This window comes from Bolinopsis microptera, chromosome 1 (assembly GCF_026151205.1).
Source record: "Bolinopsis microptera isolate Bmic1 chromosome 1, MBARI_Bmic_1.0, whole genome shotgun sequence".
NCBI classification, from domain to species: Eukaryota; Metazoa; Ctenophora; class Tentaculata; order Lobata; family Bolinopsidae; genus Bolinopsis; species Bolinopsis microptera.
In genome coordinates this window covers 10280270-10293013 of record NC_087072.1, presented here as the reverse complement: position 1 = coordinate 10293013, position 12744 = coordinate 10280270, and the positions used below count along the sequence as shown (strand labels likewise).

The 12744-nt window shown below is 38.3% G+C and overlaps 3 protein-coding genes across 5 annotated transcripts in view; 2 read left to right on the top strand and 1 right to left on the bottom strand.

Annotated features, from left to right (window-relative positions):
- The window catches only part of LOC134812285 (uncharacterized), a 59171-nt gene that overhangs the window by 11270 nt on the left and 35157 nt on the right, over positions 1–12744 (top strand). The window lies entirely within an intron of this gene.
- LOC134812237 (leucine-rich repeat serine/threonine-protein kinase 2-like) overlaps positions 1–12744 on the top strand; it is a 50175-nt gene that overhangs the window by 14461 nt on the left and 22970 nt on the right. For both annotated transcript variants that reach the window (XM_063819516.1, XM_063819507.1), the window contains 10 exons: positions 411–498; positions 1990–2136; positions 2354–2481; positions 2627–2921; positions 3064–3283; positions 3789–4042; positions 4215–4292; positions 8448–8867; positions 9016–9125; positions 9275–9432. In XM_063819516.1, the coding sequence (XP_063675586.1) occupies positions 2380–2481; positions 2627–2921; positions 3064–3283; positions 3789–4042; positions 4215–4292; positions 8448–8867; positions 9016–9125; positions 9275–9432 (1637 nt within the window). In that variant the 5' untranslated portion in view covers positions 411–498; positions 1990–2136; positions 2354–2379. The remainder of the gene's footprint in view (positions 1–410; positions 499–1989; positions 2137–2353; positions 2482–2626; positions 2922–3063; positions 3284–3788; positions 4043–4214; positions 4293–8447; positions 8868–9015; positions 9126–9274; positions 9433–12744) is intronic.
- The window catches only part of LOC134812265 (uncharacterized), a 72781-nt gene that overhangs the window by 47681 nt on the left and 12356 nt on the right, over positions 1–12744 (bottom strand). The gene's annotated exons all lie outside the window — the stretch shown is intronic.

The following is a 12744-nucleotide window of genomic DNA, read 5'->3' as shown; positions in this document are numbered from 1 at the left end:
CTTTGAAGAAAAGAAAATTTGTGACTTAAAAAATTTTCGGGAAACTAATTTTTTCCCCAAAAATTTTTAGAAGCTAAATTAAAAAGTTGGCCCTTTTTGGCCCCTTGCCCAGATTTCATGGGGGGGGGGGGGCGATGGCCCTCCTGGCCCCCCCCCCCCCCCGCTTCCTACACCCCTGGTGGCGGTTTTATAACGGTTATGTAACGGTAACGTGGCGGTTATATAACGGTTATGTAACGGTAACGTGGCGGTTATATAACGATTATGTAACGGTAACGTGGCAGTTATGTAACGGTTATGTAACGGTAACGTGGCGGTTATGTAACGGTTATGTAACGGTAACGTGGCGGTTATGTAACGGTTATGTAACGGTAACGTGGCGGTTATGTAACGGTTATTTTCTTATTCAGGTATTAGACTTGCTTCTCTCCCGAGGAGCGGATATTAACGCATGTACACAGTCCAACAGAACGCCGTTAATCATCGCTGCATCTAAAGGTAAAAACGATCTTAATTTTGTACAATTATTTGTAATTATTGTATAATTTTGATAGTATTGTGATATTCAGAGTTAGACAAATATACAGAACAGATATGTTATAGTCGAACTAATGACAAGAAGTTTTTAATGATAAGGAATAATGTAGAACAGGATGTATTAGGCGTGTTAACTGACTCCTCTTTGGAGAGGAACTTGAGAAATGCAATATATCCGTTTCTTGAGAAAGTTCATAAAATTTCGAAGGACCATTCTCGACCTCATCTGTGGCTCTGTAACATTTAGGATGAGTTAAGGTTATAATTTCAGGTCCTATAATTTGTTACTGCTGTTACTGCTGTTCCACAAAATAATATGCAACTGGAAAGTTGTGACACTTAAATTATTGCCTGTCCTTCTGTTGTCAATGGTGTCGTGACTACGTGAACTGAATACAAAGTATCCCAAATTTAGCCGGTTAATAAAAACCGCGATTAAAACTACGTAGCTTCAAGAGATAAAATTGAATTGGTTTCCTCAATTCTTCTTGGAAATATTCCAAAGATAACATTAATTAACAAAACGTTTAGAAATCATATCTTTCTTGAATTCTTCAAATTCAACTCTCTCCGGAAGAAATGCCCAAGAAATCTAGCAGACGTGATATTACCTGATAAGTATTACTGCAGTTATCAATCGAACACATCTAATAATCTTATCCTCAAAAAACCATATTGTCGCACAAATGTTTGACTCTGAATTGGCTTTGAAATTGTGATCTAACCTTATGATTATTTTGGGTACTCTGTAGTTGTAAAGTGTATTTTGACGGTTATGATTATGACACATATCCGTGTCCATATCCGCATATAACATTTGTAAGATTTAAGTCATGGTAAACTTGTAATTTGATGTGTTACTTAGGCCACTTCAGTGTATCCACCAAAATTACAAATGCATCGGTGATAAAAACTGTTTCTAGTTATTCTAACTTGTCAGATGTCAAATTTTCCTGATACATACATTCCGTAGAGTCCTTATAGTTTTAATTGAATGACTATTTCAAAGACTAAAGATAGAGGCATAGTCAGCAAGGCATGTATAATTCGCCAGGTCTCTCTCAGGAGGTCTACCAATCAATGTAGCTGTAAGACGCGCTGGTGTAAAATATGAAAACTGCGCGCAGCGCGAGCACGAAATAAATAAATCGAAATTTAATTTCCATGCAGCAGATCGAATTTGTCGAATGAAAACATTCTATTGGTCCACAATTGCCGATATTATGTCAATATATCAGTGCTATAGGTAAACATACAAGCTTCTACATCATCCATGTTTACTGCTACGACTATAATTACTTCCTTTACCTGCATATAGACAATAACAACCGGTAACTACATCGCACTTTACATCCAAAACATAAATATATATATGAGATTATTGCTGTATACGCTGTTCAAATTGTTAAAATGGTGATTAGACAGAACTCTCTACTCAAGATTCAATTTCAGGTTATGAGGGAATCATAGAAAAACTTATTGATTATGGGGCGGATCCTTTTAAGAAAGACGCATCCCAAAAAACAGCTCGGACCATAGCTTCGGGTCATCTCAGCATCTTTTCGAAAGCTTCATGTGTCGATCAGCTGCTTAGATATGGTAGGTTGCTTTAAAACTATTCCAACAATGTTCATCAGCCTTTTCAGATTTGCCAAAATCATGACTATCACTGTGGTATTATTATCTAGATGTGTTACAACAACCGTGTTGTATTTCTCCAAAACTGGGTGCCACATTTTGTGGGGTAACAAAAAATATAATATTATTTCGTGTTATTGTAACCGGTAGATGTGAAAGTAAAACTGCGAACCTTCAGAGTTTAGGTATGCATGTTTACGGGGAATGTTACCAAAACTGCGCCAACTTTTTGAGGAAGACAAGGAAAAGTTGTTGCCGATGATAGAGAAGGGACTTAACTTTGCTTCATCTTATGGACAACTAAAAGTTCGTTACATTGTACTACTTTAAGAGATACTTCTAAGATATGATGCAATGGAACACGAACATTTTAAATAGCCTTTCAGATAAAAGAGCTTATAATCTTACCTTTATTTAGAGAAAAGTAGCTCTAATGGCCTCATCATTTCAGACCGTAGAGTTATTGATAACAGAAGGGGCCCGGCAATTAGCAGAAAATGTGTCGCACGCAGCAATGAACGGTCACTTACTCACAGCGTCATATCTCATGATGTGTGCTCAGTGTCTCGCTCTGGAGTCAACTGCTGTTCAAAATCTAACCCTAGAAGGTCGGATAAAAGAATACGGTGTGGATGTGGACGGTGCGTTTGCTGGAGACAATATTTTATCTGATGGTCCCACTGAGCTGTTTTTTGACAAGAGTTTTGATCTGAAAGTTCCCATAAAACTAATACTGGAGGGTAAAGGTAAGTGTTTCTTTTCGCATGAAATATGTTTGAACTTGAAAATGCTAGAATGAATTTTTGCAGTTTCTGCTATACTTAACAAGACGCTCAGCTTTTCATTTAACCTGATTTCATTGCTGAACTGGTCACAGTAACTGTTAAGGAAGGTCGAATGGAACTGACGAGGACACAGAGGATTGTATTTATCACTTGCTCCTGACCAAGCACGACTTTGACCACTTCTCCCTCAATTGGGATGACTTGGGTCTGCCGTACATTGCTGATTCCTGGCTTAGATCTCTTTCTGCAATGCATGTCGTAGAGTTGGATTTGAGTTATAATGATATTGGTCCTACCCTTCCTGACTCAATCACTGCTATGAGGTATTTATTGGTAAAATTGCCATAGAATTACACTAATTGCTATAGAATTACACTAAGAACTCAAAAATTAGGCGCCAGCTTTTCGTAGCTGTGCTATAGTCCTAACATTGTGTAATACAACATTTGAATTTCGAACTAGTTTAATGTGTGAAAAAATCATTATCTGCGACTCCTAAACAACTTCAAAATGTCGCACAGTATTGATCATTAGTCCTTAAGTTTTAAAGTTACACTTAAGACACTATATAACAAGTTATGTGAGACACCTTATAACTTTATAACAATTTATATGTATTACCACAGTTATATGTACAGTGCCGTCATGTGTGAGAGCAGCTGGGCGAGTGTGTGAATTCTTGTGGGACAGGTGTGAATATAATGTGGTTTATTTGACATGACGTGTGGGTAGTGTATCCTATGATGTTTGATACGATAACTTTTGATTCTACTGATAATAGGATATGTTGATATAAGTGTACAGATTGATTCTTACACAATGACTCAGGGATCTACAGAAGTTCTCCTGCAACAGCAATGCTCTGAGGGAACTACCTCATGGCTTGTTGGAAATGCCAAATCTATGCTACGTTAATGCATCGTCGAACTCCCTGGAACGACTGTTCGTGAGAGGAAACATATCTCAATCACTGAAGAATCTTAACCTGTCCAAAAATCTTCTCACCAACCTACCTGAACAGTTTAGAGACAGTTCCATACAAACACTGAAACTGTCTAACAACCAATTTGACTCTTTTCCAGGTATTGATGTTGAATGTGTTGTATTTCAGTTAGTCAAGCGGTACAAGTATCTAATGCTCTATATCGTTGGTTCAGTTAGTCAAACTATAATGGAATGATCCAATTTACACCCCATCATGTATCTACTCTACCTATAATCAGTTGAATGAAGAATCTATTACTTATTCTGCAGGATGTATCTGTGGAATCACGTGTATGTTACATTTAGAGATAGATAACTGCAAATTCACTGACATCCCTAATGAACTAGGTAAGAAATGACAATTGACTAGTAGATAATGGGAATAATGTTAAAATTCACCTTCAATGGAAATTTTTACTTCTAAAAAATTGTTGTTTGGCAAATTTAAATTCACTGACAAAGTTAATTTATGGGAGTCACGTTTTTACAACACAGAACAGTGATTGGTCTATACTCTCCCAAAGTCAAATGCAATGCTAAATTAAATATAGATTCAATTACCACTATAGAGAAAAGTGCTATTTTAAAGATGATTTATGGAGTAGTGATTGTTGTATATGTGTATATGATCTGTCTGTTATTGGCGGGGGCCATTGAAACAGCAAGTGAATACTCAGACCAAACATTTCGTATGCATCGCTCGTACAAGATCGGACTACACCTGACCAATGACTGGGACTGCCTTATGAACAGTGCAAATCTTGTAGTCCTAATGATCATCTATTCAAAGAAACAAAATGGAATAGCCCTATGGATAGTGAAGTATGGTTGTCCCAGACGTTACTCTTCCGCTAAGTGTAGTGGACATCAGTTCCTAAGTAACATGTTCACCATCTGGACGACCATTCTGAACTTAGTTTTGCTTGTTATCTGCAATACAAGCATACTTAACCCAGGTCCAGTTGATAACAATAACCTCAGTCATCTAAAGGTAATGTACCAAAATTTGAGAGGGCTTGTCCCCTTTAGTGGCCTAGCATCTAAAAACATGCCGCTTGATGCTGGTAAACTACTAGAGCTCCAATCTAAGATCTATGAAGACAAGCCTGATGTTATTGTTCTGACTGAGACTTGGCTTTCAAAAGAGCACCTGGAAAATGAGATCCTCCCTGATAGCATCTACAAGATATATCGGAAGGATAGATCCAAAAGATCCCACCCCCCGGATCCTGATAACCCAAATAAGTTTCGAAGGAAGGGGGGCGGAGTCCTTATTGCAGTCAAGACTGGCATCAGTATTGAAAATGACAAGATTGATGTCAGCTCTAGGGCTGAAATGATCTCAGTCAGCCTAAAATCAAACAACTCATGCTACTGCATAACTGCCTGCTATAGAGTTGGCACCCTTGGTGAAAATAATTTTAATGAAATTGAGAAACACCTCAGAAATGTGGTAGGACGGAGAAAGTTTAAGGCCCACTTTGTAGTTGGGGACTTCAATCTACCTGAAGTTAACTGGTCAGACGGTGTGTCCCCCACACTTCTTGGTGGCCGTTTTATAGATCTGTTTAATGACCTAGGCTTAACACAAATGATAAACCAACCCACTCATGATAAAGGGAAGGTCCTCGATCTTCTCTTCTGTAATATGATAAGTGTTGTTGAAAATTTGGCGGTCCTGGGGAAGTTTAGAAAGAAGGTCACCAAACGAAAAATCTTAAATTACAAAAAAGCAGACTGGATCGGCCTGAACAATGATCTGAAATCAGTTAGATGGGATGATCACCTTAACTGTGATGCAGAAACAGGATGGTTCCGTTTTAAGAAAATCCTGTTCCATCACATACACAACCGAATCCCAACTATTACGATATCAGATAAGGATCAGCCACCCTGGTTTGACTCTGACACTTATCAGCTGTGTCTCAAAAAAGAAAAACTACGAGTCAAATCTAAAAGATCATGCCTAGCTGAGGACTATGAAAAGTTCTCACAATGTAGAAAAGATTTTCAAAATTTGGTCGACCAAAAAATGATATCAAATTTGAATGATGATGATGATCCAGCTCTTATATCAAAGAAATTCTGGAAACATGTCAAATCGACATCAAAATCTACTCGCATACCAGGAACAGTAAACTATAACGGCAGATTTAGAAACAATCACTTAGACCAAGCTGAAATGTTCAATGAATATTTTGCTGCACAGTTTTCCGAAGCGAGTAATTATGATGTTGATATTGATTATAGTAATGACTCAGTAAACGACATTGAGTTCAGTACCAGCAGAATCCGAAAAATTCTAAAAGATGTCAATGTTAATAAAGCTGCTGGTCCAGATGGTATCCATGGCAAAATTTTAAAGAACTGTAGAGATAGTATTGCATATCCACTCTCGAGCCTTTTTAAAATCTCATATAACATAGGTCAGATACCATCTGAGTGGAAATTGGCTAACGTAGTACCTGTGCATAAGAAAGGCCCCAAAACTCTAGTTGAAAATTATCGGCCAATCTCTCTCACCAGCCTTGTAATGAAAATTTTTGAAAAAATTGTGAGAGATGAACTGTTGGCAAAATGCCAGCATAAAATACATGACAACCAACATGGTTTTCTTCCTCAGAGGTCTTGTACTACACAAATGGTCGGGTATATAGACTGTCTCTCTCTGTCTATCAACGATAATGTCAGAACTGATGTGGTATACTTTGACTTTGCCAAGGCCTTTGACTCAGTTAACCATGATGTCATCCTAAAGAAATTAAAATCGGAATTTGAAATTAATGGTACACTGTTGAAGTTCATTATGAACTATCTTAAAGACCGCAAACAGTGTGTTATAATTGGGGGATCCCACTCAGAACTTAAGAATGTTGAATCTGGGGTTCCCCAAGGCTCCATTTTAGGACCTCTGTTCTTTGTACTCTTTATTAACGACATGTCAGAATGCGTAAGTGAAGGTACAAAGATAGCCCTATACGCTGATGACACCAAAATATGGCGTAAAATCACGGGCTGGAGAGACCATGAGATCCTACAAGCAGACATAGACGCCCTGCATTGCTGGGCAGTAAGAAACAAAATGAAGTTTCACCCAAATAAATGCAAGGTGCTCTCTATATCTAGCAAAATGAGTGAAAAGGGAATTTTGAGTTTTTTCCCCTTCCAGCTCTTTGTCTATACCCTAGATGGAACGGCACTAGACTTCGTCCAGAGTGAAAAAGACCTTGGGGTCTTTGTTAGAACTGACCTTAAGTGGGAGGAGAACATAGTCAACCTTTGTACGAAAGCTAGTTCTCGTCTAGGTCTAATGAAAAGAACTCTACGGTTTATTAACGACCGTAAACAAAAACGGGCATTCTATCTAGCGCTGGTTAGGAGCCTTTTCGAAAATTGCAGTGTTGTCTGGAGACCAACAAGTGTTGTCTTGAATAACAAAGTTGAAAACATTCAGCGCAGAGCAGTTAAGTGGATCCTTGGCGAACAGGATCATCACTATAATGACTTAGAATACTTGGCTCGATTAAGAGAGCTAGACATGTTGCCAATGGAGCTGAAGTTTGAATACACAGACTTACTATTATTCCATCAGATATACAATGGTCAATCTGTTCTGAAGCTCCCACCTTATTTAACCCCGATAACAACCAGTGAACAGGGTAGGTTGCGTTCAAACATAAGGCAACCCTCGAGATATAATGAAGTTGATACATCTCAAATGCCTGATATCAACCAGAGGCGACAGAACAGACACGACCACCTTTCCCTGAAGTGTACTGTGGAAGCAAAAGCTCACTCCTTTAAGAGAAGCTTCTTCTTCAGAACACACAGTGTCTGGAATGACCTACCAACTGACCTTAAAGAGATAAGTGATGCCGGAACTTTTAAGGCAAACCTGGCAAAACACTTTTGGGACAAATTGACAGACCCTGACTAAGTTAATGAGTGCAAATGATATTTATATGTGGGCCCCCGCCACTGATAGACCGGTCACGATACTGAATATAACAACTATAATATAAAAAGAAATCTATTAAATAATATTAAATAACATTTACGTTCTGTCACCATGATTTGACCCTGGTGCAGTCCTCAGTTAATATACTTAACTGGATTACGCGAACTTTATATCCGACTGTAATCTTGCTTTTAATCGCTGTGTGATGATACGCGCGCAATTTTTGGCGCATTATGAGTCAGGTCATGGATACATTGTGTATTTATTTTGATAATTCTAAATTTGCGTGTTTTAGATACATTTTGTGTGTTTAGATGGAGGTGGTGTTAGTGAGTCTGGGAGTAGAACTATTACTTGTAATACGTATACCCCCAGAACTTGTACCACTTAACCATGCTTTTAGTATTTATACAATATGGACTACAACTTTTACCCTACAAATGCCTCATGATAATAATGTCGTATATTTTTAATTCTCTTTGCTGTATTGTATAATGTACTATTTGTAAAAGTTTCAAATCAAATCAATATTATTGAGTCCGCAGGTCGCCTTGAAGAGCTGCAACACCTCGAACTACCCCGGATCTCTCGACTCGACAACATTCACCACGAACTCCCAAAAACGGGTAAAATCCTAGCGTACCTGAAAGAGAAACTCTACTCCCTAAAACCTCTGTACGAGATGAAGCTGATCGTGGTGGGCAGGGAAGGCCAAGGAAAAACAACCCTGATCAAGCGACTGCAAAAAGAATACACCAGCAACAAGAATATCTCCACTGTTGGAATACAGATCAGTAAGACAAGGTTGCAGGGAAGTGAGGGGACTAGGAAGCCGTTCGGTGTTGGAGGAAGGACCCTTGTTTTCCACACCTGGGACTTTGGAGGGCAGCAGGAGTACTACGCTACTCATCAGTGCTTCATTACCCCGGCTACTCTTTACATCCTCGTATTCTCCCTATCATCAGGTCAGCATATAAATAATTCGTTCCAAATGTGTATATTATTCTCAATGTAGAATCCTAAGTTACATTAAATTCGCCATCCTATGAAATGTTTAAGTACTAAAGTATGTGGTTTAGCATCTAACAACTAAATTATTTCTGGGACCGTCAGGTGTGAGTGCTACAGAAGAACTGCGTGTCTGGCTTGGTAACATCTCAGCCAGAGCTGCTGGCAGCTCCGTCCTCATTGTAGGCACTTATTTGGACAAAGTCTCTGAAGCGGTCAGTCACCAAATTATAAATGTTACCAAATGGTTTTTGTTTTTGGCTGCCTTCAAACTGCAACTTTGACTTTCAGTAGCACTAATCCTACCACATCTGGTGCAGTGTGCTCTGGGCAAACAAATAGTGATGGTATTTTCTGTGTTTAGGAATGTAGGACACTGTTGAAGGAAGTCAGTGAGAAGATTCAGAGATGGGGGTTTGGGAACGAGACGAACGTTTTGATACCTGTGATAACGGCGGTGAGCTGTGAGCCTGAAAACGAGTTCAGGAAAACTGTAGAAAAACTGGCCGAATCTATTGTCAGGTGAGAAACAAGAAATGTCTCTTCTTGTAAACTCTGGGCAGTTCTTACTTCATATACCATGATGTGATACCACATTATTCTTAAGCTAAAATTTAAATTGTGTTTGATGTCACAGTACCAACTGAACAATGAGCCAACGTCAATAAATCTAAAGTTTTTTCATTTATTTTTAAAGCAATATTTTAAAATTGTATCCAACTAATTCATTTTACGCGATAAGCATCCAATTGATATTCAGATAAGGATAAAACTTGAAATCTTTAACGAATCCAATGGCATTATTATGCAGGAAAAGTTTTTTTGATATTTTCTTATCGAGAAAACGTAAGTAGAAATGAAACAGGTGATTAAAGGGCGAAGTTTTCTAAACCTCAATGCTGATAAGCTTTGACAATGTATCATCATAAACCTGGTAGTCACACAAAATCGTGAAATAAACGTTTCATAACCGACCAGCGTAACCAAAAAAATATATAGTTTTAATCGAGTGGTATTTCATGAGAAATTTGTATAACTTTCATCTCTATGATTTGAACAGCACTATTGCATTCATCGATATTGATGGTGTTTCGGGTCTTGGTCGGATTTATCCTATTTTGCGAACAAATTTCTACCACTTTTTCGTAAAATCTTCCCAAAAGCACTGAAAAGAAATCGTTATAAAGTACAGGGTTGATGACAGAGTTGATTGGAAGGAAGACTATAGAGATAAGGGCATAATAGTGAGTTGCGTCTACAACGGCCGCCGAGTGTAGGCCAGAAGCTATGGTAACCGGGAGCCAGCAGAGGAAGTCTGTCCCAATGATTAGGGATATTTTCCGCTGTAATTTTTTGTTCCTTTTCCTGATCTCTTGTCCCGCTTTCTCCTGAGTGAGTACTTTAGAAGTGGCTCTGGCCCAGATATTGATGTAGACGTAACATACTGAGATTATTGCAAAGCAAATCATGTTCATTGATATGACAACCCATGCATAAATTCGTTGGGGATCGTCTGCTTTAACAAAGAATTTGAAAAGACAAACCCCTTCATTGCCGTAGAATCTCAGTCTCTTCCTACCAAGTACATTTACTCCATAATATTTGGAAAACATACCATCAACTAGATCATTAATCATCCTCCATTTAAGATTTGTCTCCTTTATTTTTCCATAGTATCCCTGTAGGAGATCAAGATGGATTTCTTTCCCAGGAGATCCGATAAAAAGTTTTATTGAAGGGTCATAGGTCATGCCATTCACAAAGAAATCTTCAAATTGAGGCACCAAAGGGACTACGGCTATAGCAATAGACATCAGAATAATAACACTTATAATTAAACAGATTTTCAGAATAGCCGACCTTGAGACTTCACTACTGAATACTGATCTGTGCCCCATTTTGTATTTCCTTCAGCCTGGTTATGCCAAGAGTTGTTATGGATAATAGGGAAATTTCGTAGCCAATTGTGCTGATGACACCAATTATGGTACAATGAACAGTTGATAGCCAATTTAGTTGTTCAAAGCAGTAGCTACTCCCATAGATTATCGTGTCCATAACCGCAATATGAAATAGATACAGTCCAATCAACAGATCGCCCACATTAATTAGAAGTATCAGCATCTTATTGTTAAGAGCCGCCTTTGACATATCTTTTTAAAAGTCTGTCGAAGTTCGGTAAACCGCAATCATGTTCAGAGTAATTGCTGCCACGGATATACACCAACAAATGATCTTAAGAAATGGGCTCTGTTTGATTTCTCTGCCACAGTCAGAGTTACATTCGTCCGAACAAAATATAGTGTATTTGAGCTCACGTTAACTGCCAACGGAGCGCTGCACTTCGTATTATTCAAAATGAGAACACGCAAAAAAGTTGGTCTCGTGTAAGATTGTAGATTAGAGTACCCATTGCACACTTCACTCGGTTTGATGTATTTGAGTACTTGCTCCCAGCCAATGCAGTACATACCGTACAGATAACCGCCACAGAAAGCCTCGTCCTCACACATGTAGTGCGCATCACACTGTCCATTACATACCGTGTTTTTGCTAACTTTTAGTCCGCTTCTTAATTGAACTATACTCTCTGTTTCGGTGTTAGAACTAGAAGCACAAAAGTTTTCTGGTAGATTGAGATTTGCACATGAGCCTTGTGAATAGATAGAATTATATTCATTCACAATATCTGATATTATATAACAGATCATGTCTGGTAAAGCTGTTATGGCAGGAACGCTGCCGCCAACAAATGCGGTACAATTTTTATCAGTTTCACAGACGTATCCGTCACAAAGTGCAGCAGTGGTTGGAGTTAAGGTATGAAAAGTTCTCATGCCACAATTTTGATAGAACTTAGGGTCGTTGCCACAGATTGAACTGAATGTTGTAAAATCTTGTACACTATCTATAGAATCCGTTCTGTACATCGTTTCAGAATAGGGGCATTGAAATACTGTGTAGCCTAAATCTTCCGTGCATACTTTTTTAAGGAAGTTATTCTTCTCCACGATTGGACAGGCACCCTCAAAAGGACCGCAAAACAACTGATTGTTACGCTGGTCCCTTTTGGTGAGAGGAGTTAACGGATTCAATCTGATTCGGTACGAGGAGTTAACAGTGTCAGTATGATCCACAGAACGGGAAACTTCTTCTAATATAAAATTATAATCAGTCGTCCTTTTAGTGTCATGAAATGGTTTTTGATACTTGAAACAACTGTATGCAAACTTGTACCCCATCGTTTGGCAAATGTAGTTCACCAGACAGTCTTGATCGAGTCCTTCAATAACATCAAATAAGACGGGCCCCGAGTATTTGCCAACCTGAACGAACAAGAAACCAAATCCATTCTTTGCTTGTGCTCCCTCGCCGTTTATCAAGTAGAATGTTTCCTTACCTGAGTGAATATTTTTTGAATGTTCACCTCGACCGAGTAGTTCAAATAAGCTACTGAAGTGGAGGTACAAATCTGATAACGGAAAGTGACGATACCGCTTTAGTCAAATTTGGGTCACAACAAATGTAAAAACATTTTTTTTAAACAACAGATATCAAATTTTTCAAATAGGTAATATAAAATATGTTTAATACAATTTTTGGAAAGACCTTTGGTGATGAGATTTTCCCAAAAGATTAAAGAGTTTTCATTTCAAGCTTTCCAGCACTTATATTCAGAACGGTTATCAACTGTTAAGATGATAAAGTTCAGTAACGGCAACGTAAGCTTTACAAATTCGCCTTCCGCAACATCTAACTATATGGACATGTTCATTTGAATTTGAGGATATTGGTAAATACTAGTAACCTGTTAAAAGGCATGGCGTAGTTAAG